General features: G+C 41.4%; 6 protein-coding genes across 6 annotated transcripts; 4 read left to right on the top strand and 2 right to left on the bottom strand.

Moving 5' to 3' along the window:
* Window positions 1-416: 416 nt before the first annotated feature.
* On the top strand, window positions 417-929 carry LOC131954046 (uncharacterized). The gene has a single exon (XM_059317529.1). The coding sequence runs from the start codon at window positions 417-419 to the stop codon at window positions 927-929; it is 513 nt and encodes a 170-aa protein (XP_059173512.1).
* Window positions 930-4971: 4042 nt separating this feature from the next.
* Window positions 4972-6060, top strand: LOC131954045 (uncharacterized). The gene has a single exon (XM_059317528.1). It carries the CDS (start codon window positions 4972-4974, stop codon window positions 6058-6060), a length of 1089 nt encoding a protein of 362 aa, XP_059173511.1.
* Window positions 6061-11890: 5830 nt separating this feature from the next.
* On the top strand, window positions 11891-12961 carry LOC131954044 (tachykinin-like peptides receptor 86C). The gene has a single exon (XM_059317527.1). It carries the CDS (start codon window positions 11891-11893, stop codon window positions 12959-12961), a length of 1071 nt encoding a protein of 356 aa, XP_059173510.1.
* Window positions 12962-15090: 2129 nt separating this feature from the next.
* LOC131954043 (FMRFamide receptor-like) lies at window positions 15091-16185 on the bottom strand. Its single transcript, XM_059317525.1, has one exon. The coding sequence runs from the start codon at window positions 16183-16185 to the stop codon at window positions 15091-15093; it is 1095 nt and encodes a 364-aa protein (XP_059173508.1).
* A 3774-nt stretch (window positions 16186-19959) lies between these two features.
* Window positions 19960-20994, top strand: LOC131954042 (FMRFamide receptor-like). The gene has a single exon (XM_059317524.1). It carries the CDS (start codon window positions 19960-19962, stop codon window positions 20992-20994), a length of 1035 nt encoding a protein of 344 aa, XP_059173507.1.
* A 3247-nt stretch (window positions 20995-24241) lies between these two features.
* LOC131954041 (lysophosphatidic acid receptor 6-like) lies at window positions 24242-25342 on the bottom strand. Its single transcript, XM_059317523.1, has one exon. The coding sequence runs from the start codon at window positions 25340-25342 to the stop codon at window positions 24242-24244; it is 1101 nt and encodes a 366-aa protein (XP_059173506.1).
* Window positions 25343-25590: the final 248 nt, after the last annotated feature.

Here is a 25590-nt window from a genome sequence, read left to right as displayed (position 1 = left end):
TTGTTGTTTCGACTAACCCTCATGCCCTTAGTAATTATATTTGCCTTCTTGAATAACAACATCTGAAGGCCTAATTACACCATCTGCTCCTATTATTAATTCTTCAAAAGTTATTAAAATATCAATATTTTAAAAACATTTAACGTTCAGAGGTAGTTAAAAATTGTAATTATAAGTATATACTAAAAGTTCAGCAACCTTATAAAATCTAATTAACATAAAAATTCCAACTCTTTAATTACACGAGCTAATCGCATAAATGATTAATTAATTTTCTTAAATTATCGTTAAATACTTTGTCAATAACAGTACGTCACTAGACCACAGTTAGATGTGGACGAGATAGGGTTAAACAATTTCACCCGAGTCTCAACAACACGACACTCGCTCTCACGTCCACAGCAGACTCGCAGACGATGCTTAACGTCTCCATGACAACCAACATCATGGCGCAGTTCTCCTCGTTTGTTGTGGTGGCCGTCTTCACGGCCTGCCTCATTCAGATCTTCCTCAGGAAGGTCCAGTGGAGGATGAGCGCATCAACTTCCGGTCAGAACACGGCTCTGACGTCACGAGACCGGAAGCTGGTCAAGATGATCATGTTCCTGTCCTGTGTGTTTATCGTCTGCTCCACGCCCGGCATTCTGGGCGCCATCGTCTGCTCCACGCCCGGCATTCTGGGCGCCATCGTCATGCTGGTCGACAGGGACTACGGCGTGTCCGGACGGCTCAGGAACTTGTTTGTCGCCACCTTCTCCGTCTTCTTCGCCCTCGGCTCCATCAACTCGGCCGTCAGCTTCTTCATCTACCTGCACGTCAGTTCAAAGTTCAGGCGCACTCTGAGAGAGATGATAGGGTGCAGCGAGTCGACACACCGTGGAGTGTCTGCTGGCAGGTCGACACTCCAGGGCAAGAGGTTACCACCTTAGTGACGACCCTACGACAAGACCAAAGAAATCACTCCCTGTTTGAAAACTAGACCAACAAGAACTTTTCCAAGGCAAGTGTAAACAAACTTCATAGTTTGAAGCCATTAAAAGGGAAATAAATATCACACAACAACTTGTGATCTCTGAAAGACAATTATCCCACACAAAAAAAACTGGACAATGTTTTTGTGTTGACTTTTGTTGTTTACTATCCTCGGTGGGAATTGTGTAAAAATTACAATCGTTGGTGTCTTAGTAAAGTTACCTCCAGAATGGTTCGACTGCTTACAAGATCCTGGCTCGACGATTGTAGGAAAAAGTTACAGAAAGAAAGTCACAGGAAAAAAGTCACAGAAAGAAAGACACAGGAAAAACCGTACGAATGTGTATTTGCATGGAATTTGTTAATATTTGTATGTATTAAGTATTCAGAAATTGCAAATAAACATACGGTTAGTTAAATGAAATGTAAACATTTTAGATATATGTGTGTAGGCTGTATTTGTGTTTAGTTTGAAGTATGATGGTTTTAATTCTATTCTACATATAACATTTAGTAGAATTAAGTGCAATATAGTAGAAGGTTCCAATCTACTCAGTTTAATCATGTTTAAAAAAAAACTTACTTCAAACTTTAAATTAGCATGAAATAGGAAGAAGTTATAGCTTTGATTTGCTCTCCTCAACTCCAGAGGCGTAGCGACCCCTCCCGGCGCCCGGGGCGAACATTCAGTGTGGCGCCCCGCCATATATATATATATATATATATATATATATATATATATATATATATATATATATATATATATATATATATATATATATATATATATATATATATATATATATGGCGGGATATACCTTTTACAGTTACTCAATCAAGGTAGAAAACAGTTAAATCAGTATGCAAACGGCTCTCAGCCGTTAAATTTCTTTACTTTGACTGTTTATAATTCAAAACTGCAGCTTAAAATGAGCTTGTAAATTTTTTTTTCTAACCCTTTTGGCGCCCCCTTAGGGTCGGCGCCCGGGGCGGCCGCCCTCCCCGCCCTCCCCTAGCTACGCCTCTCCTCAACTCATCGTAACAATAGTTCAACCACCTATACTGCCGACATTTATCACACTGATTACATGGCAAAGCAAAGATTAAGACAAAAAGTCGAGACGGCATTAGTCTGTCATTGACGCATTACTCAACACCACACAATGTGGACGGGTAAGGCCAAACGAGAGAAGACCTACAGCAAAAACACACAAACACAACGATGTGTCAACATGTCTTTTATAATTAGTTTTTCTACTGGAAATTCAAACAAATATATACCAACATTTGAGGTTGCAGTGTAAATTATCTTGTTGAATTTTTACTTAAGAAGATAAGAGTCGTATTATTATTAAAAACCATAATGCTTTAATAGTTTATACAACTATCTATCTATATACTACTAAAACTCAAGTTTGTTTACATGTTTGAAAATTTATTTGTTTTTCTTTTTTTTGTTTGTCCGTTTGGTTACAGGAGTGAATCTGCACTATGTGTAGTGCTGTAAAATACGTATTTAGGTAAAGAACAATTTTCTTTTTTAAACAAACTATTAATCACAAATTAATTTAAAGACGTAGGTTAATTTATTGATATATTCATTGGTAGATTTACCACTTTAATTATAAAATTTCAGAACAATGACTTTACTTATAGTTACGTCACATGATTTATTTACTTTTCATAACAATAGTGGCGGCTTCCATCGAATATTTTGGTAACCATTCAAAAGTTTAACGCGTTATAAAGCTAATTTTCTGTCGGCTATAGCTTTAACGATACGTCCGTTTGCTATTTTTATTAGGTTCCAAACTATTTACAATTTTTAACAGTTCTTTTTATTTTAGTATACAATAAATTTCTCTAGATCTAGAATCTACAAAATCAGCTGTCAAAGGAAGGAAAAGTTATGGATCTAGAATAAAAGTAAAATATATCAGTAGTTACGTCCCTAATTCTACAAGCCTAGCAGGCTAAGATGATAGTGAATTAGGTTCCCATGCGGGTGGCATGGGTTCGAGACACATCATGTCAATGTTAATGTTTTTCCCAATTTCTTTTTTTTTAGATGTGAATAAAACAGTTGCCTATCAGAACTTGGCGGGATACAAGGCAGGTGAAGTAGACATCACCTGTTTCTGTGTCCTCAGCATATGAAGGGATATTGTGGTCAGAGCCATGATCGGCTAGAAACAAGTTGTCTGAGACTTGGCGGGACACTTGGCAGGTGAAGTAGAGTTGGGTAAGTGACGTCAGCATATGAAGTGATAGTGTAGTCAGGCCCATGCTCAGCCGAAATCGGTGTTTTTAAAAGACAAAAACGTCTGAGGTGTGAAGCCTTTTTGAATGTGGGGTCTGGTTATTTTGTGATGATAAGTGACAGACGTGATGTCATTTATGGATGACCCCAAAACCCACAGTTATCTAATGATAACGGGTAGTCTAGTATACTACTAAAACGCTGCTATGTTTAAAAGTTTGTATATTTAAAAAAAATGTGTTAGTCTCTTCCGCTAGATCAGAGCATCTGCACTATGTGTAGAACTGTAAAATACGTATTTATGTAGAGAACAATGTTCTTTTTCCCCAAAATGTTATACACACACCAAATTAAATTTGTTAAAAAAAATTAGACAAGTATTAAAAGGGGGAAAAAGAATTGAGTTTTTTAAATAAACTATTTGGTCTTTAAATATTTGATATCAATCTTTGTTCCTTAGCAATTGAAGGTGTTTAAATTAGGATATAATTTAATTCTAAATAATATTTGGCTTGATTTTACTTTCTTACGGAGACTAAGTTGAATAATATATTTTCTATAAACATGTATCTGTTGGCCTGTCAGAGTCGAAACCGATGCATTCACATTCTTTTGTGTTGAGTTTCTTGACTAAACTATTTTAGATGCATGCTGACTGAGGTGTGACATCTTTTACGATTTTATTTTAGCTTTTTGTGACTGTGTGTGATTGTGGGGACTGGGTGGGGGAAGATAAAAATTGCCAAACAAGTGTGACGTCAATTATGAATGATCTCGAAACTTACAGTTGTCCAAGGATAACGGGTAGTCTAGTATCTTACTAAAAGAACAACACCAAAAATATCTGAACAAGTAAATCAAAATATTTCTAAACACACATTTGTGACTTTTTCTTGTGTCTTTTTTCCGCTTACCGGCTCGACAACGTAGAATAAAGTTTGAAAAAAACAAAAAACAAACCCTAACTGTAGTTGTGACACTCTCTAGCTTAATTCTGAAACTGACAGTCACTTTTACGTGACTTATGACCGTCTGACATTTTGAGATGAAAATGATGAAGATGCTAATTATTGTAGTCAGACAATTACAGATGAAATTTGTAGGAGATGATTAGCACAAAACTAAATTAAATACTTGAGTCAAGTTTCTGTAATTGTTGGCTAGTTTAACCATCAGAAGATCGATGCAGCAAATCTGATGCTTCACTAGCACAAAATGATGTTTTACATCCAAGGTCTCCCCTCAAATTACTGTAATAAACGACTAATTAGTGGGGTTGTTGTTTGCTTGTAACTAATGTTTATAGCTCGCCCTAAATACACGTTATCTCGACGATTATTATACAACCATTAAGGTCATTAGCATACAGATCAATGGCGGGAATTAAAACCAAGTCACGTGATATAGGGCGGGACAAAGTGTTTGAGATATATCTGGGACAAACAAATATCTATTTGATAGTGAGCTGCTTCATCTCTCCGTCTGTTGGTTGACGCTAGTTATAGGATGTTTGCCGAAATGTCCTCTTTGTGAACACATCTCACCAATTGTTCTCATCAAATGTTTAAGATCGATGCTCCATAATATAATTACGCCATCAATTTTCGTTGAATACGACTGCATCTAGATTCTAGTTGCTTATACACCCCCCCCCCCTATTCTCTCTCTACAGTTACGTAATACATAGTTTCAAATAGTCGCAAACATTTATTTTTTCACGGACTCACCGGTCCAGTAAAATGGCGATAGACGTGGCTGACCCCAGGGTCAACACGAGTTGGTCTAGCGCGGCAGACGACACACCTGCCAGCCTGCATGTAGCAGACGACACACCTGCCAGCCTGCATGTAGCAGACGACACACCTGCCAGCCTGCAGGTGTTCACCATGGTCAACTACGTCATCTTGTCCGGCACCATTAGCGCCGTGGGTATCGTCTTCAACATCATCAACGTCATCGTCTTCACCAAGCTGGGTTTCACCGACTCCGTCAACGTGACGCTGTTGTGGCTGTCGGTGACTGACACGATGGTGCTGCTGTTGATGGTGGGATACAGCCTGGTGCACAACCCCCTGCTCGCCCAGCGGTTCTCACATCACGACTATCTCGAAGCCTTTGGCTACCTCGCCTTCTTCTGGCCCCGTGTTGTGTTTAAACACATCTCCAAATGTCTGACAGCTTTCTTGGCGTTCGAGAGATTTCTCTGTATCTCCCGTCCACTCAAGGTCAAGGCCATTATAACCCACACAACGACCTGCGTTTCGATCACTGCCATCTACGCTCTGAACATTCTTGCCGTCGTCCCGATTTACGCGTGTTTCAGTATAGGTTTGACCTTTGACACTTTGACCAACGCTACAACCGCCGGTTTGGTTACATCGCCAGACGCGCCGCAGTTACAGAACGTCACCATGACGACAAATATGTTTGTACACATGACGTCGTTCGTGCTAGTTACAACATTCACCATTGGTCTGCTAAAAATATTCCACCGGAAATCCCAGTGGCGTCATTCTACGTCATCAGCGGGCAGGAACTCTTCAGCGTCCAGCCGTGACGACAAGATGGTCAAGCTGGTCATCCTGGTGTCCAGCGTGTTTGTCACGTGCTCCTTCCCCAGTTTTGTCGGCGCCGTCGCCATGTTGCTGGCCGAAGACTCGGCTCTCTTCAATGACGTCATCCTGGTCATGTTCTCCGTCTTCTTCGTGCTGGACTCTATCAACGCCACGGCCAACATTTTCATCTACATCAACATGAGCTCCAGGTTCAGGCTGACCCTACAGCTCATGGTCAAGGACGTTTGGAGCGGCAGTCCCAGGCTGAAGTAAAAGACCACAGACATAGAAACTTAAGTGAGACCACAGACTTAATTATGTGACCAAAGACTTCACATTCAATCAGAGCCAATTCTTGCAGAAAATTATGACTGGTCACATGTTGGGAGCTAGATTTGTAAAGATTTCAAACAAATTTTGATGTTTCAGATAAATAATTAAAACATTTGATAACTAAATATTTAGATATGGGCCTACTTTATGTTTTATGCTAATAAATTAGTGACTTCAGTGTACCCATATCCCCCAAGCTGTGAATCAAACATTTGAAATGTGAATTTTTGTTTTCACCCGTCGGTTGTGTGGTCGGACGTTTGTAACTTTAACTGAGATGGAATGTTGATAAAAAAACAAACCCGCATTAAATCTGAAACTCAGCGGTGTGATGATGTCAGGTGATGCCTAGCAGACGTCATTTGTCGTCTGATGTTTTGGTACGTGTGGAATGTCGCGTGTTGGCGCGTGTTTTAATGGAGTAGCTTCAGTAGGACGAGAGATGGACAGGCGACTAGTGCAGAGCCTGGCCGGGGCGGCAGGGACTCAGTACAACTGACAGCATTTGGTACAACTGTAGGCTGCTCACTGGTCAAGACTAGTGGTCACACATCGGTATGTTGGTCGTGACAATAATCAAAATGTGACACAAAACTTAAGGAACCTAAGTCTGAATGTGACAACAACAAAATACAACATCCACAAAAGACAACGGACATTGAACCTAAAAGCTGATTAAGAAAACACCAAGAAAAATTAAGACGACGAGAATCTTTAACACATGCAGGCCACTCCCCAAGCAACTGCTAGATTAGAGTGGGCATTCGTTAGAACAACGACAATTTATTTACACAATTATCAACTAATTACGACTATACCACTGAATTAAATAGAGGAAATAAAATCCAAAAGCTCAAAAAAAAAATGATATCGTTAATCCGCTAATCTCTCCGAGTAATTTCTGTCTACACTCTGACACAACTCGTCTGTGTACTCACGCTTAGTCTCCTCCTCTCTTCTCTCTACTCCTCTCTGCCGTCACTCACAGACTCACTCACTATCTCAGCCCAACACACACACACACACACACTCATACTATCTCAGCCCAACACACACACACACACTCATACTATCTCAGCCCAACACACACACTCACACTATCTCAGCCCAACACACACACTCACACTATCTCAGCCCAACACACACACTCACACTATCTCAGCCCAACACACACACTCACACTATCTCAGCGCCAGTTTTTCACACTTCTAGCTAGATTTAAAGAGTCAACCAGTTTGATGCCAGTATTGTAAAACTCCAGGAAAATGTGTGCTGTGTATCATGCATACAATATAGGGGTGAACGGCTTGTGACGTACACACGGACAGGGAAAGAAAGGAGGGGGGGGGGGCGAAACAGACCAATCGAGTTAGAGGATCAAATTTAACATCTAATACCTGAACACTTAGATTGCAAATGTTATGCTGAGCAGGAAAAGAAATATTTTAAAATTCAAATTCATAAATTGTGTGTCGAAATGTTCAATAAAACAATTTCCAGAAGTCTTGAACATAAGGTGGCGCCACTGTTTCTTCCAGTGGGAGGGAAGAGCGAAGAAAGTCTACCGCCCCCCCCCCCCAAAAAATGGAATTGATATAGAAAACATATACTTTTACCAGTGTCCACCCCCCCAATATCAAGAGCACCCTCCCCCCTCCTGGAGAATAAAGTCAGGAAGAAACACTGGGTGGTTCTACGCCCTCTTATAAAGCTGCAACTTTACTACAGACATCCATATTTGAAATACTTTTCATACATATAAACCGGGAGTGATCTCCTCTAAACTTTCTCGAATATTCTTATATAACACTACGGGGGATGGCAAATCGGGATATAGACACTATTTGAAACCATTTTTAATTACTTAAACTTTTTTAAATAGAATAGAAAAAAGAATTGCTCACCAAGTGAACGCCAAACAATATGTTTATAATAGTACGGAATATTATTAGTACTTCATAAATTCATAAGCGTTTTTTGAGAAATCGAAAATAGCGTAAATTACTACTTCCGGTCAACGGAAATTACTTAAAATTTGACCGAAGGCAGAAAATTAGATCTTTTACTTATTTGTATAATTTCATTTATCTATCTGAAATAGTAGGCCTACTCAAGTTATAGGCTTATGAAAAATTGAAAGTAGAAAAAGTTCCACATACGGTTATCGGAAATCGCTGAAAAGTTGATACAGATTTACAAATTTAATATAATACTTATATATAAAATGTCCTCAACCTAACTGTAACGGTACTCAAGCTATCGTGTTTACAGACACACACACAGACTTACGGCCAAGATTGCAAAACTATGTTTTTCCGACTCAGGGAGGTGTAAAATGTCGAGATTTGCAAAAATTTGACAGAAGGCAGAGAATCAGATCTTTTAATTACACGTGAAATTTCATTCAACTATCTAACAGAGTACTTAAGTTATAGGATTTTGAAAAATTGAAAAATTAATCGGAATTTCCACTTCTGGTTAACGGAAATCGCTGAAAAGTTTATACAGGTTTACACATTTTATATAATACTTATATATGAAATTTCATCAACCTACCCAAGTTATCGTGTTCACATACACAAATACATACACACACACAGACATACGGACATAACAGCAAAACTATTTTTTCCGACTCAGGAAGGTGTAAAACGTCGAGATTTTTAAAAAATCTCGATTTTTTTTTGCACGATTACAATATTTCCTCTATACTTCGTATACGAGAAAGCAATAAAAATTAATTAAAATCCTTGTATCAATGTTTGGTTGATTGAGAATAAATTCTTTTAATAATAAATCAAGCAGTTACATTATTTTAGAAACTTTTTATTTGTATATACATCCACATTCTTAATTCGACATTATAAAGCTATAACAGTAAGATATGAATAGAAACTTACATACATACATTTTAAAGTCAGGTGTCCATAAGAAAATGTATGTGCTTTAGTTCTGTGAACTCACAGAAATAATTACAAGAAGAGTTAGGCGACACGACGTCAAAAGGAAGGAGAATAGCTTTGTAAATGTCGTGATGTCTTAATGTCGTGAGGTTTAATTGTCGTGAGGTCTTAATGTCGTGATGTCTTAATGTCGTGAGGTGTAATTGTCGTGAGGTCTAAATGTCGTGAGGTCTAAATGTCGTGAGGTTTAATTATCGTGGAATCTAGAAGTCACGAGGTCTAAGTGTCGTGAGATCTAAATGTCGTGAGGTCTAAATGTGAGGTATAAATGTCTCGATATCTAAATGTCGTGAAGTCATGTTAACATACCTTTCTGCCACAGGTCTAAGTGTGTCCTGGCCGTGAGGTCACATTGACCTGAAGCTGTAATTATCCAATTAACTTAACTACCACCGTGACCTGTTGTTATCTCCGCCTGTGCTCGCTACAATCATTCAAAACATTTTCCGCACGAGTGACTATGACAGAGGGAAACGCTTTGGTCCAGGGTATCGCTTGATTGGCTGGACAATTAAACTAATTAAGTCCTGTGATGGGGGTAGCAGACGACGCAGCAGAAGTGACCTACTTTACTCCCCAACCCGCCACAGACCAAACATCCAGTCAACTGGAGAAACGATGATTAAAAAATCGTTGGTTGGAAATTGAAATTCAATAACAATTATAAAACGGTTAAGAGAAAATAAACTATTGAGGCGAGGTTGTTTTAATTGGACGAAAGGACCGGATCAAGGCGGGCTACAAATGTTCTCTGTACGGCTGGCAAATAACTAGATCGAAATCACGATACATAGACTATAGAGTAGAGTTTAGTAGTTTAGGACATAAGGCTAACTGGAGACATTTAAGGCTGTCAAAGGGAGACAATAGAACGGTAGGTAACTGGTAGTTGAGACAAGTTTATAGCACCAGTCACAATACCCGGATATGATGAAATACAAGAAACCAGGTACATTGACGTGTAGAGTGCAAACGTTGATGGGATCAGAACGACTGTCAGAGATGTAACCGCTACAACAGTTGAATGTTGGAAAGTTGGATACAAACAGCTTTACACTTACGGCTAAAGGGTTTGAATGTTTTACCGTAATGCCACTTTACTGCAACATTTTTTACAGTCAATATTCATAAATAAGAATCAGCTTGACGAAAAAGGCGATGATTTTAGAAAAAAAAATATTTATTTGTAAGCAAATAATTAAACTGAGTTACATTGACCTACATGCAACTCGTTTTGAAGATAATTGCCTATCCTATAATTACTGTTGATAATTGAAAATATAGTCAGACGACGATGACGTTTAGTGTTCGATAGTTTACGTCACGTGAAGATAACCAATCACACTGATCGATCACCTAGAGCGATGAAAAGGTATGCAAGTAGCTGCGTTTTATTTATAGTTGCCCTCCCCCTCACATCGAAGTTTCCATGGTAACGAAATTAACAAAAAAATATTAGACGAAATCGCAGGGTAGATTTATTTTTGTTTGAAAAATTCGGCAAGCCATCATTAGATGTTTGGGATAGTCACGTGATAACCGTCATCGTACTGGGAGCCGAACATTGAGCAGGCGGCGAATAAGATGTCCATACAAATGTAAAGCACCAGAAGAAGTAATCCCCCCGTGAATGACGTCACGTCACCAGAATCAGTGCTGGAAGTGTCGTCTGCTGATCTGCCGGTATGTTGTAAGACCCAGACGTCTGACCAGCTGGTAGGTCCGTGGCACGAGCTTGACGTCACACTGCCGGTTCGACTGGACACACGTTGCGACGGGAGTCACGTGACTCGACCCCTCACCTGTACCAGCACCTGCTAGAAACGTCTAGAACTAGACATGCAGTCACTTTATCCAACCAGGTGCACGGTATACGTATCCAAACAAATGATCATTAGTAGCCTAATTAGGATCTAAACTTTGCTCTCAAATTACTGTAATTAATAGATCAGTCTCTGCGATTATAACGTTGCTAGTCTACAATTCAACACACAGGGGCAAGTAATTATCGCGAAGAACGAGACAAGTTTAATTAGTGCCAGCATGATAGCGTCAGTAAACTTCTAATTAAAACAATCAAGGGGAGGAACCCTGTGTTGTAAAAAAACCATCAGACAATATTTGTGTCAAAAATAATTTGAAGGTTAAACATCAAAACAAACTTCTGATCCGTATCTCGCACTAGTCCAACACTACAATTAATTAGTTAATTAGTCAGTGTTTGTCATGCAATTACGGCTAGAGTTCTAAAGGCTCAAGAGAAGTACATCAGTGTACAGACATGAAAAGAGTTGGTGGTAGAGATGGAAATAGACAAGTTAAAATTCTTGACTGTTTTTTTTTTAAATTTTATAAAACAGTATTGGCTTTTTCTTGAGTCATAAAAAAGGATTGTTACTTTTTTAAAAATTTTTATATTGTGAGGAAAAAAAATTACACTGTAAAAAAATAATATTAGAAAACAATCACTTTAAATAGTAAAAAAAATATTTCAATGTAAAGTTTTGATTTTGATGAACTCTTGTGATCACCTTTCAGGGATGAAATCTTCAGGTCACTGCTGGTCAGTTGTGTTTGTGGCGGAACTTTGATCTACTGGACGTCTTAAGGAAGAATTTTGGAAGAACTTTAAGCTCAAGTGAAACAATTTTCTCACGGCTCTGGGATATGACGCCTTGTTGTACACGGAAGAGGCTGGTTGGATCCATGGCATTAGGTGGTGACATCAACCGCTGATATCTGTGACATCAGCCAGTGACATCTGTGCCACCAGACCGTGACACCTTTACCATCACGAATTCACCACAATGAGTTCATCAAATGTCTGTAACATCAGCCAGTGTAACGACAAACAAACCGGTGAAACTTTGCCGGAAATTTCCGGTCAACCATTAGCCTCTGACTTAATCAGTGACGAGCAAGCTTACGTCATAACTTTCATCACCTACGGCGTCATCGCTGGCGTCATCAGCGTGGTGGGCGTGGCGCTGAACGTGGTGAACATCGTGGTCTTCATCAAGATGGGCTTCACCGACACGACGAACATCACGCTCCTCAGTCTGTCGGCGGCCGACCTAGGGGTCCTACTCATGCTCGTGGGGTTCGGGGTCATCTACAACCCCCTCTTTGTGAGGGCCGTCCACGGTCTCGAGTCGGTAGGGGCGCTGGATTACCTCCCCATTGGCTGGCCGTTTGTGTGCTTTAGCCGGATATCCGGTTGTCTCACGGCTTTCCTGACGCTCGAGCGGTTTGTCTGTGTGGCATTTCCCTTGAAGGTCAAACGTCTGATCACCCAGAGGCGGACACTGGTCGTCAACATCTTCATCTACTCTCTCACTATCGCCTGCACGGTGCCCGTTTTCTTCGGCTTTCAAATCGAGGTGTCGCTCGATCCCAACTTAAACCAGACCATTCTGAGACTGGTGACGTCAGACCAAAGTTCACAGCTGGAGAACGTGTCCTTGACCTTTAACTTCATCGTTCACTTGACCTCCTTCAGCGTGGTCACCGTGTTCACCGTCTGTCTGAGCCAGAAGTTTCTACAAATCTCGGAGTGGCGACAAACCGCGTCGGTCAAGAGCTCGTCCACAGCATCACGTGACAAGCGTCTGGTCAAGCTCATCATCCTCATCGCCGCCATCTTCATCGTCTGCTCGCTGCCCGGGGTGGTGGGGATCGTCGTCATGCTGGTCGTCAAGGACTACAACGTCACGGGGCTCTACAGGAACACCTTCATCGCCAGCTACGCCATCTTCTTCGCACTGGGCTCCATCAACTCCACCGTCAACATTTTCATCTACCTCAACATGAGCTCCAAGTTTAAGCTCACGTTCATGTCGCTGTTTAGGTCAACATTTAGCCAAAAGCTGTTGTACTAAAGTCCATGTCGCTATTTAGGTCGACATTTAGCCAAAAGCTGTTGTACTAAAGTCCATGTCGCTATTTAGGTCGACATTTAGCCAAAAGCTGTTGTACTAAAGTCCATGTCGCTATTTAGGTCGACATTTAGCCAAAAGCTGTTGTACTAAAGTCCATGTCGCTATTTAGGTCGACATTTAGCCAAAAGCTGTTGTACTAAAGTCCATGTCGCTATTTAGGTCGACATTTAGCCAAAAGCTGTTGTACTAAAGTCCATGTCGCTATTTAGGTCGACATTTAGCCAAAAACTGTTGTACTAAAGTCCATGTCGCTATTTAGGTCGACATTTGGCCAAAAGCTGTTGTACTAAAGTCCATGTCGCTATTTAGGTCGACATTTAGCCAAAAACTGTTGTACTAAAGTCCATGTCGCTATTTAGGTCGACATTTGGCCAAAAGCTGTTGTACTAAAGTCCATGTCGCTATTTAGGTCGACATTTAGCCAAAAACTGTTGTACTAAAGTCCATGTCGCTATTTAGGTCGACATTTAGCCAAAAACTGTTGTACTAAAGTCCATGTCGCTATTTAGGTCGACATTTAGCCAAAAACTGTTGTACTAAAACATGAACAAGTTGCAGGTCAACTTTCATGAACGTTTTGCCCAGAGGACACATCGTCCACAACACCAAAACCTGTAGGCTCAGTGGACATGTTTTTGACGGTTAGATTTAGGCGTCTGGGGCCCTCACGTGAGAGATTAAGGCGTCTGGGGCCCTCACGTGAGAGATTAAGGCGTCTGGGGCCCTCACGTGAGAGATTAAGGCGTCTGGGGCCATCACGTGAGAGATTTAGGCGCCTGGGGCCCTCACGTGAGAGATTAAGGCGCCTGGGGCCCTCACGTGAGAGATTAAGGCGCCTGGGGCCCTCACGTGAGAGATTAAGGCGCCTGGGGCCATCACGTGAGAGATTAAGGCGCCTGGGGCCATCACGTGAGAGATTTAGGCGCCTGGGGCCCTCACGTGAGAGATTAAGGCGTCTGGGGCCCTCACGTGAGAGATTTAGGCGTCTGGGGCCCTCACGTGAGAGATTAAGGCGCCTGGGGCCCTCACGTGAGAGATTAAGGCGCCTGGGGCCCTCACGTGAGAGATTTAGGCGCCTGGGGCCCTCACGTGAGAGATTTAGGCGCCTGGGGCCCTCACGTGAGAGATTAAGGCGTCTGGGGCCCTCACGTGAGAGATTTAGGCGTCTGGGGCCCTCACGTGAGAGATTAAGGCGTCTGGGGCCCTCACGTGAGAGATTAAGGCGTCTGGGGCCCTCACGTGAGAGATTAAGGCGTCTGGGGCCATCACGTGAGAGATTAAGGCGTCTGGGGCCCTCACGTGAGAGATTAAGGCGTCTGGGGCCCTCACGTGAGAGATTAAGGCGTCTGGGGCCCTCACGTGAGAGATTTAGATAGAATGACCAGTGAGTCCTTTCACCTTTAACGTACACCTTGGGTTTGTGATTAACTACGTTTATGTAATACAATAAAACATGACAGTTTCTAATTCAAAGGTTCTATCAATCCACATTGAGTACGATAATTTATCAATCTACATTGAGTAAGACAATTTATCAAACAATCCACATTGAGAAAGACAATTTATCAATCCACCCATAAATTTAAGAAAGACTATTGATGAAGGAGAGTTCTTTAAACGTATAAACAACACTAGTTCCTGCCGTGACTGCTACACACCATTCGCAAGAAAGTGACGTTTTAGTGTAGGTTCGTTGTTGCCGGGTAAGAAGCTTCAAGTAGTCTTGTTGTTGTTGTGTTAGGGTTAGGTTGTCCAGTCGTTTGTTCAAGTCGTCCGATGTCTATTTCTTATAGTGTAATAAATAGAAGTAGTAAACAATGTCATTCTGTCAAATCATTTGTATGCGTTGATGTCGTCGTGTCTCAAGATGCTAGATAACATGGCTAGACATAATGAAATGGTAGGGTATCTGGATATTCTATTAGATCAAGTAGTTCAACCCTCTCACTGCATAGCTGTGGGACACATAAAACCCAGTTATAACACAGACGTTAAAGCAGACGTTACATTAAAAAGTACCCAACATTTTATCATCATGTTTTGTCGTTTGCTTTCATCAGACCTGACCATCAGAAAAACGTGGCCGATTGTTTGATATCACCTGTAGTTTCTGTCAAATATTTCTTGTCAGTCTGTCGACAGACGAAACTTTTGAGAACTTTGAAAAACTTTGAGCTAGTCTTGATGTAAATAAAAATATTTATAGAGCTGTTGACAGCACCGAGTAGAAACAGGCTGGAGAAGATGGCGTCCAGCAGGTTTTTGTATCGCAGGCTCGTCAAGTTGTCTCGGTAGATGAGCATGACGACCGTGCCGACGATGTTGGGCGTGACGCAGGCGATGTGGGACAGGCAGACGACCAGGACGGTTCGAGTCAGCCTCTGGTCACGTGTCGACCGTCCTGACGTCACAGAGGTCTTCCTCCACCTGGACGTCTTGAGCACGGCGTGGACCAGCCCGACGGTCAGCACAGAGATGAGGAGGAAGGAGGAGAGTTGGAGGAACATGTTGAAGTATATGGCTACACTCTCCAGCTGGTAGCGATTGCTACAGGCTACTAGGGCCAGAGTTGACATGTTCAGGGCCGAGTTGAAGTGGGAGGTGATACTGAGGCACACAAAGACGGGGGTGGAGCCGGCGAATGGAACAGCAAACAGGAGAAAGCAGACGATCAGCGTACGGGACTGGGTTAGGATGGCCTTGACCTTGAGGGGGTGAGCGATGGCGATAAACCTCTCGAGGGCGATGAAGGCTTTTATACACCCCGAGACCCGGCTGATGATGACGTGAGGCCAGCCGATGCCGAGGTTTCTGACGGCGTAGATCAGCTCGGGGTTGTCGGCGGGCAGCAGGGGGTTGTACACGAGGCTGTAGGCCAGCATCATCAGCAGCAGCCCCGTGTCTGAGAGGGACAGGGCCGACAGCGTCATGTTGGAGGTGTCTCTGTAGCCCAGCCTGGTGTACACCGCCACGTTGACCAGGTTCAACACAACACCAACAACGCTGACACACCCGCCCAGGATGACGTAATTGATCAAGTTAAACAGGCGCAACGCCTCGTCACTCAACAGCAACCCATCAACAGTGTGGGCCTGGGTCACCTGGGTCACCTGGGTTGTATGGGTCACATGAGTCAGCGATGTGTTGTAGCTAACAGCCAACATGACCCTATGATGCCGCTCACAGTTGAGTTCCTACGACTTCAGTTGGTGTCGAATTTATAATTTTTTTACAAGTGACTAGCCGCAGACTATTCACCATCTGCAGCCTAGCTGCAGACCATTCCACTATTCACCAGCTGATGATGAAAATCTTTAAGCGTCACTTGCAACTACCAGTAAATAAATGTCGAATTTATTTTAGGTCAGAAACAGGATTTAAATGTAGAAACATTAACGTCCATTCAAGGATATTTAAAGACATTTATCGTCTTGTATGTTCAAAACGTTTACAATATAAAATTATAAAGTAATTGTATGTTATTTGAAGTATCATTTCTTGGTAAAATGTTATTATCAGAACGGTGAAGATGTAAGTTTAATGCTGTATCGTAAACAAGCAACAACCATAGGATTCTAGTAACTCATAATTTAGTGATAATCATTAAGGCCTCGTGGTACCTTCAAAGGTAATGACAGATCTAGCTTTCATCAAAATTAATGACAGATCTAGCGTCCATCAAAACTAAATACAGATCTAGCGTCAACAATTTTTGTAAACCAGCATTTTGTCGTCTAATGACAAGAAAACTAGCGAAAATGTTGACATAAATATTCTCAAGACTAGTTTCTAGTTTTCTTGTTGTATGTGAACCAATAGATCACATATTAAAATAGCTTTGTTTCGTTGTTCATATTTGTAATTGAAATAAATATTGTTTCTTAATTTTTAAAATATCTAGAAATTTTGTTTATTTTACCGTGTCATTGTTTTTTAAACTAAACTAGCCGTCCCGGCCAGGCCCTGCACCGGCCCTTGTGATAAACGTATCAGTAAAGGACAGTGTGGTGTGAAATACAGGACGCTGCACGGGTTTTCTATATATATATATATATATATATATATATATATATATATATATATATATATATATATATATATATATATTTAATGTCTGTATGCAAATATTTTGAGAAAAATATATATAACCTTAAACCTAACCAAACTTCAACAACAAAAAAACATCAACGTACACACAAACGTCAACATAAATCCTTACTCTCAACATACCAGGAACATAAACACAAACATAAACACAATCACACATTTTGAAATTTTTTCTATGCCATTTTAATTCGTATTTATTATTTATAACGTAAAGTTGTGTGATTTGTATAATTTTTAAGACAAAGTTATAATTTTTTGGAAGGAAAAGAGATTTATTTTTATTTTGATCTTTGCACTTTCGGTTAAATAAAAAAAGCTCTAATAGGTACCTTACTTATGTTAGAGAAACCAGTCGGCTTGGCACTGACCACTTTATCCCATTTATGCCATGATCGTTGAAACATACACCAACTCTACCTGCCTCATATTTCTTGGACACAAACGGAAAAAGATAATATTATTTTTACAAAACTTTGTACTTTTTGAGAAATATATGTGCTTTAATACACGTTGATATAAATTGTGACAAAGCAAAGAAAACAGTAAATAATAAAAAATCAATGTGTTCTGACTACGTTTCTAATTAATCTATTTTTCTTTAAACAAAAATCGATAACTTGAACCAAAATGAAACGGGAACCAAAATGCAACAAAATGCAGCTCTAACACGGAACCGCCATTTTAACCAACTCTGGAAATTAAACCAGAAATTAAATTTTAACTGGAATCGAAGTTTTACCGGAAACGGAACTTTATCCGGAACCGATATCTTAAACTTCCATTTTTAACCTGTACCGGAAATTTTAAAATGAAATAAAAACTGAGCAGGGAAGGAAGTTTTAACTGAATATGGCATTCGAATACGAAACCGATATTTATCCGTACACTGAAATTTATCCGTAAACGGAATTTTTGTATTGAAATGGAAATTTTACCGGAAATGAAATTTAACAGGCCACGGAACTTCAGAATCGGCATTTTATCTCACCAGCAAAGTTAACCGGAAATAAAACCCTAATAATAACCCTAAACCTAAACCTTACTCAAACTTCTTCTTTCTTCTTCGCTCTTAACTTTTTGTGTTGGAAGGGATCGAGCCCTAGGGGTCATCCATAAATGACGTCACGCTTTTTTGACGATTTTTACCTCCCCCTCCCCTCCGTCACAAAAAGCCAGACCCCCCCCTAAAATGATGTCACACCTTAGCCTACAACCCCCCCCCCCACCCCAAATTGAAATTGAATTGTTTTTACAACATCGATATTTTTCCAAAATCTTGCCTGAACTCTGTCAAAATAGAGTATTTTAATAAATTCCTATTACAATTTATTAAAACAGTTTTCTAAAACGCAATATAACGTCTAAAATTCGTTTTCTAACATTGCTTTTTTATAATGCAAAAATGTGACGTCGCACCAACTGAACCCCCCCCCCCCCCCCCCCCCACACACACACCGTCACAAAAGTGTGATGTCATTCATGGACTACCCCCTTATATGCCAGAGTGTTCGAACTCGTGACTTTTTTTTCCGAAGTTTAACAACCATGAGCTTTGCCGACTCGACCACGCCTCCAACACAATTAAGTATACGTGTCCACTGGTATGCGCCATTGAGTACGATTTCAGCCTGCTTTTCTTTTTGGATTTGCTTCCAAAGCCTTTGTCCTACCAAGAACAAACTACAAGGCAGCAGTTGTTTGATTTTGGAGTTGTCTCTCCTAGAAGAGTGGCTGTCCCCAGCTGACGAGCCTCATCTGCCCGAGGGTTCGAACTCGAGACTTTTCGGTTTAGCAACCATGAGCGGTATTATTTTGTATATCTACATACACTTCAAGTTTTAGACAAGTAATTTAGGTGTTTAATAATTAAGACGTTTACTTTAGTGTCTCCATGATCAATGACATCTTTAGTATTGTATATCGTTTTCGACATTCGATTTTTTATTCTATTTTTACAAGCTTTTATTTAGCATGCTTTTTGCCTATCTGTCGTCATAGATCGAAACTGCCAAGCAAAATTTCGAGCACTTCTAACTGACTGGTTCATTTCAAACGTGGCACGTTGGTCACTGACAATGATGTCAGTGACATACATACAACACCATCATCTGACATCAGTTACTGACATCTGATATGTACAAGTTCTATGTGCCATCCATCAAGCTGATCTCAACACAGGAATCTCTTACAAACTAAACCCGTCGACAGCTCTAGATAGCTCGATGTGTGTGTGTGTGTGTGTGTAAGTGTGTAAGTGTGAATTAAGAAGTAGATAATACCCTACAAAAAATGTAAGTGAGTTTTCAAAACAAAGATTAAAAACAATGAAACTAATTTCACGGTTAAAGAAAGACATGATAATTGTTTTAATGACAGCCTTGATAACGTGACGCACAAGACCGAGGTTATTGTCTCACACGCGCACAAAATAAACAGGACAGGAAAGGTCAATGACTGAATCAATTTCATGAAAAACAACATTCCAATTAGTTGGCTAAATGTAGAAACATCTTTGACGGAATCTGTTGTTTGTATCTTATTGTGGGTCGGCCTCACTGGCGCAGTAATTATCAACAAACAAATTTTAAAATTACTTGTAATTATTTTAATTTGTCTACCAAATAATTAAGTCCAAGATAAAATTCATTATCTTGCTTCTTAAAACGTGACTTTCACTACAATACCGCAGTAAAAAACCAGATGGATCTATACATAATAACTTATAAGATTTCGAGTTTAAATTTAAAGGTTAGTTACCACGTATTGTTTACAGTGAAAGGAAATAGAATACCCATAGTACGAACAGAACGTCTGAAAGTTATTGTCAGATGATGTTGGCTGTCAGTGACAACTTCTCGTTGACCGTGACCAATACAACCCAGGTGACCCAGGCCTACACTGTTGATGGGTTGCTGTTGAGTGACGAGGCGTTGCGCCTGTTTAACTTGATCAATTACGTCATCCTGGGCGGGTGTGTCAGCGTTGTTGGTGTTGTGTTGAACCTGGTCAACGTGGCGGTGTACACCAGGCTGGGCTACAGAGACACCTCCAACATGACGCTGTCGGCCCTGTCCCTCTCAGACACGGGGCTGCTGCTGATGATGCTGGCCTACAGCCTCGTGTACAACCCCCTGCTGCCCGCCGACAACCCCGAGCTGATCTACGCCGTCAGAAACCTCGGCATCGGCTGGCCTCACGTCATCATCAGCCGGGTCTCGGGGTGTATAAAAGCCTTCATCGCCCTCGAGAGGTTTATCGCCATCGCTCACCCCCTCAAGGTCAAGGCCATCCTAACCCAGTCCCGTACGCTGATCGTCTGCTTTCTCCTGTTTGCTGTTCCATTCGCCGGCTCCACTCCCGTCTTTGTGTGTCTTGGTATCACCTCCCACTTCAACTCTGCCCTGAACATCTCAACTCTGGCACTAGTAGCCTGTAGCAATCGCTACCAGCTGGAGAGTGTAGCCATATACTTCAACATGTTCCTCCAACTCTCCTCCTTCCTCCTCATCTCTGTGCTGACCGTCGGGCTGGTCCACGCCGTGCTCAAGACGTCCAGGTGGAGGAAGACCTCTGTGACGTCAGGACGTACGACACGTGACCAGAGGCTGACTAGAACCGTCCTGGTCGTCTGCCTGTCCCACATCGCCTGCGTCACGCCCAACATCGTCGGCACGGTCGTCATTCTCGTGCTCAGAGAGTACTTGGTGAGTGGAATGTACACCAACCTGCTAGACGCCATCTACTCCAGCCTGTTTCTACTCGGTGCTGTCAACAGCTCAGCCAACACTTTCATTTACATCAAGACAAGCTCCAAGTTCGTAAAAGTTCTCATCAGTATGTTAAGTCTACAAAAAGAAACCAAGTAATATTTTAAAGTAAACTTGTTTAGACGTATTTTGTCCATGTAGGGTTGGCGAAATAAAATGCGTTGCTTCAACACACAGCCAGAACATTGAGAAAACATGTCGGTTTAAACGACGAAATAGGGTGCGTGGACCTTTGACCACAGGTGCTTTGACCATAGGGGGTTTGACCATAGGGGGTTTGACCACAGCGGAGCTTTGACCATAGGGGCTTTGACCATAGGGGGTTTGACCATAGGGGGTTTGACCACATGTGTTTTCTACGCAGAGGGACTTTGATCACAGGTGGTCTATCAACGGGTGTTTGATCACAAGCGCTGTGTCCGGCTTTGATCATAGGTGTGATACAATTAACACGATTTTATACATGTTTCCTGAGAGTACGTTAATAGAAATTAACATGTATTTAAAAAAAAGCCAAGAACTATATTTTAGTCACCACATAAAGGCTGGTGCTAGGCCTCATAGATTTATTTTAAATATAAATGAAACACAAATAATGCGACATATAACAAGTTTCACAAAAAAATAATGTAGATGTACTTGAAAATACATATGTCTGGACAGCACGTTGTACTTTTTCGTGCAGCATCTTGTATCGCTTCTCAGCTGGGTAGCTTGCCTTGCGACACCTTGCAAGAAAGTTGTCTTTTGCCGTGTGCAGTCCATCTGTAGACCTTCGAGGAAACGCCACATTGTTGGGTGACTACATTGGGGGAGAGACTGAAGACTGTAATGCCATCCTTTACAAATGTTATTTGTTCGTGCTACACCATCGCCAATCGTGTGCAAGATTCTCCATGGTTTTGACATAGAGTAGTTTAGATGACTTGTATTTATACATGATGATTTAACATATTATTACATCATGTTGAAATTTAAAATATAATTTAGCAACTTTTAAAATAAATCCTTACCATATATGGACAGCATTGGACAAACCACCTGAGATCAAAGACCCTATGTGGACAAAACACCTATGATCAAAGCCGGACACAGCGCTTGTGATCAAACACCAGTTGATAGACCACCTGTGATCAAAGACCCTCTGCTGAGAAAACACCTGTGGTCAAACCCCCTATGGTCAAACCCCCTATGATCAAACCCCTTATGATCAAAGCACCGCTATGGTCAAAGCCCCGCTGTGGTCAAACCCCCTATGGTCAAAGCTCCGCTGTGGTCAAACCCCCTATGGTCAAACCCCCTATGGTCAAAGCACCTGTGGTCAAAGGTCCTAGGACCCGAAATAGCTAGTTGTTTTTGTGATGTATGGAAGCTAACATCTTGATAGCGAAGATGTTAATCTCTGTATCGTGTGTTGACGTCATTAAAAGCTTATCTTAAATTTCTTAATAGATTAGTTTGTACTTGGAAACAGCTGATGTGTAATGATCTTGTTCATTAGTAGGAATGAGGTGTGTGTGTGTGTGTGGGGGGGGGGGGAGGGGTGAAGAGCGGATGAGGTGGGAATGAGGTAGAGTGAGTTGCAGGTTTGGTGATCAAATTAACGTCAGGAAACACAAAAAAATTGAAGTTCGTCACGACGATATAATTTTCGTCTTTATTTCCAATACTTTTAAAGAAACGTTGCATGTTTTTAAATATCCGAGGTTCAAGAAATATCAACACATTATTTACTGTGAGTTGAGAAATGATAGGGTCAGTAGTTCTACATGAAACGGGGCAATTTTTTGGTTTACCTAGATGGTAGTTTTTGATGGCCCTATTACGATCACCACTCTAACAGTCGCAGAGCTGGCGAACGTACCGGGTTCGTTTAGAGGGTTAAACACAGATGGCACATAGCCTTAAAAGGGTAGCAGGTACAAAACTTCACTGAGGACTCGTATATAACGTCTAGGGGATAAATTCGAAGAACTCTTGATACCAACAACATTTTTAATCTATATATAACCTTTAAAATGTGTACAAGTTCAAAGTAAGACTCTAGCTTTATACAAAATATAATGAATGAGCAGAATAAACAAAACCCAACTCACAAGTTGAAGAAAAAAAACTATGTTACACTATCACAGGAAATGGCACTTAGGAAAATCACCACAGCTTATACGAAACTACTTAAAGCACAGAATATTACTTAAACCACAAGTAATCAGGGAAAATGCTGCTTTGAACTACAGAATACAAAATGGCGGCACACACGGCTTTCTCTCTCAGGACGTCTGGTCTGGACTGCCGCGAGAGACGTGTGCGCAGGCTATTTGAACTACTTGGGAAACATGGGAGGTCACCTTCAAGTCATAAGACTATTGGTTTAGGCCATCGCCGATGTCCGAATTAACCAATCGTAATTATAGAAGGATTGCACCACATATCGTGATGGAAAAGTACTGGGTATATATCTTTCTTGAAACTATGGAAAAATACCGTTGATTACACCACAGGTCACCCATGGTTGATTAATAAATGTACAACTAAAAAGACAGGACCTAAGTAGGTCACATCCTGCAATTAAATAGTTGTTGTAATCCAATGGGATAACATTACGATATCAGGGCATCATTATCACGGTGGTCCACTCTGCTTGCTCTACCCTATGCACTTTCTGGTTCGAGGATCTATCTATATATCTATACACTACTAAAACTCAACTTTTGTTTACAAGTTTGTATATTTATTTATTTATTTTTTGTCTGTTTGGTTACAGGGGAGAATGTGCACTATGTGTAGAGCTGTAAAATACGTATTAAGGTAGAGAATAATGTTCTTATTTACCAAACGGTTAATCACAAATTCATTTAAAGACGTTAATTAATTTATTGATATATTCGTTTGTGGAACACCACTTTAATTATAAAAATTCAGAGCAATGACTTTACTTATAGTGACATCACGTGATTCATTTTCTTTTTACAACAAACATGGCGGCTTCCATGGAAGATCATGTTGCCCATTCAAAAGTTTATCGCATTAGAAAGCTAAATTTTCTGTCGGCTATAGCTTTAACAATGCGTCCGTTTGTTATTTGTATTAGGTTCTAACACTATTATCAAATTTCAACAGTTTTTCTATTTTGAGTACACAATAAATTTCTCTAGATCTATAGATAAGCTGTCGGAGGAAGGGAAAGTCAAAGTAGAACCTAGATCTAACGTGATCCAGATGAAATACATTGGATGCCCGCCACAATCTGATACAACCTGCTGCTGACTGCAAGAATCAACAGCACTACCAGCACTACCAGCACTACCATCACTACCATCACTACCAGCACTACCATCACTACCACCTACAGCTTGTTTAAAATAAAAATATTCTTTTTGTTTTCTTGTTGAATCAACATAGATTTCAGAACCTTCACAAACTTTGAGCTAGTCTTGATGTAAATAAAAATGTTTATAGAGCTGTTGATAGCACCGAGTAGAAACAGGCTGGAGTAGATGGCGTCCAGCAGGTTTTTGTACCTGACGTTGGCCAGGTAATCTTTGAGCACGAGCGTAACGACCGTGCCGACGATGTTGGGCGTGACGCAGGCGATGTGGGACAGGCAGACGACCAGGACGGTTCGAGTCAGCCTCTGGTCACGTGTCGTACGTCCTGACGTCACAGAGGTCTTCCTCCACCTGGACGTCTTGAGCACGGCGTGGACCAGCCCGACGGTCAGCACAGAGATGAGGAGGAAGGAGGAGAGCTGGAGGAACATGTTGAAGTAGCGAGCGTTGACCTCTACCGTGTAGCGATTACTACAGGCTACTAGTGCTAGCGTTGATGTATTAAGGACGGCGTTGTATTGCAAGTTGATACCAAGACACACAAAGACGGGAGTGGAGCCGGCGAATGGAACAGCAAACAGGAGAAAGCAGACGATCAGCGTACGGGACTGGGTTAGGATGGCCTTGACCTTGAGGGGGTGAGCGATGGCGATAAACCTCTCGAGGGCGATGAAGGCTTTTATACACCCCGAGACCCGGCTGATGATGACGTGAGGCCAGCCGATGCCGAGGTTTCTGACGGCGTAGATCAGCTCGGGGTTGTCGGCGGGCAGCAGGGGGTTGTACACGAGGCTGTAGGCCAGCATCATCAGCAGCAGCCCCGTGTCTGAGAGGGACAGGGCCGACAGCGTCATGTTGGAGGTGTCTCTGTAGCCCAGCCTGGTGTACACCGCCACGTTGATCAGGTTCAACACAAGACCAACAACGCTGACACACCCGCCCAGGATGACGTAATTGATCAAGTTAAACAGGCGCAACGCCTCGTCACTCAACAGCAACCCATCAACAGTGTAGGCCTGGGTCACCTGGGTCACTTGGGTTGTATGGGTCACATGGGTCAGTGACGTGTTGTAGCTAGCAGCCAACAGTACCACGTCCACACCGTAGTCCTGGGTCATGTTGTTGACCTGGGTCACCTGGGTCAAGGACGTGTTGCCAGTAGCCAGAATTGCTTTGACGGATATGGTTGAAGCGAAGATTTCCTCACTAGGCTTTGTATTTCGACACTACTTTTTCAAAATATTAACTACTAACCACCCGATGAAAAATAAACAAAACAAACTATTCTTAAATTTAAGAACATTCCTTATGACTTGTGAAACTTCAATCCTAGCCATGGTCTGTCTATAGATCTTTTGTTAGTTTT

This window comes from Physella acuta, unplaced genomic scaffold (genome assembly GCF_028476545.2).
Source record: "Physella acuta isolate Inbredline_101_S28 unplaced genomic scaffold, ASM2847654v3 ptg000969l, whole genome shotgun sequence".
NCBI lineage: Eukaryota > Metazoa > Mollusca > Gastropoda > Physidae > Physella > Physella acuta.
Note: the sequence above shows the minus strand (reverse complement) of the source record. Positions and strands in the feature narration are given on the sequence as shown.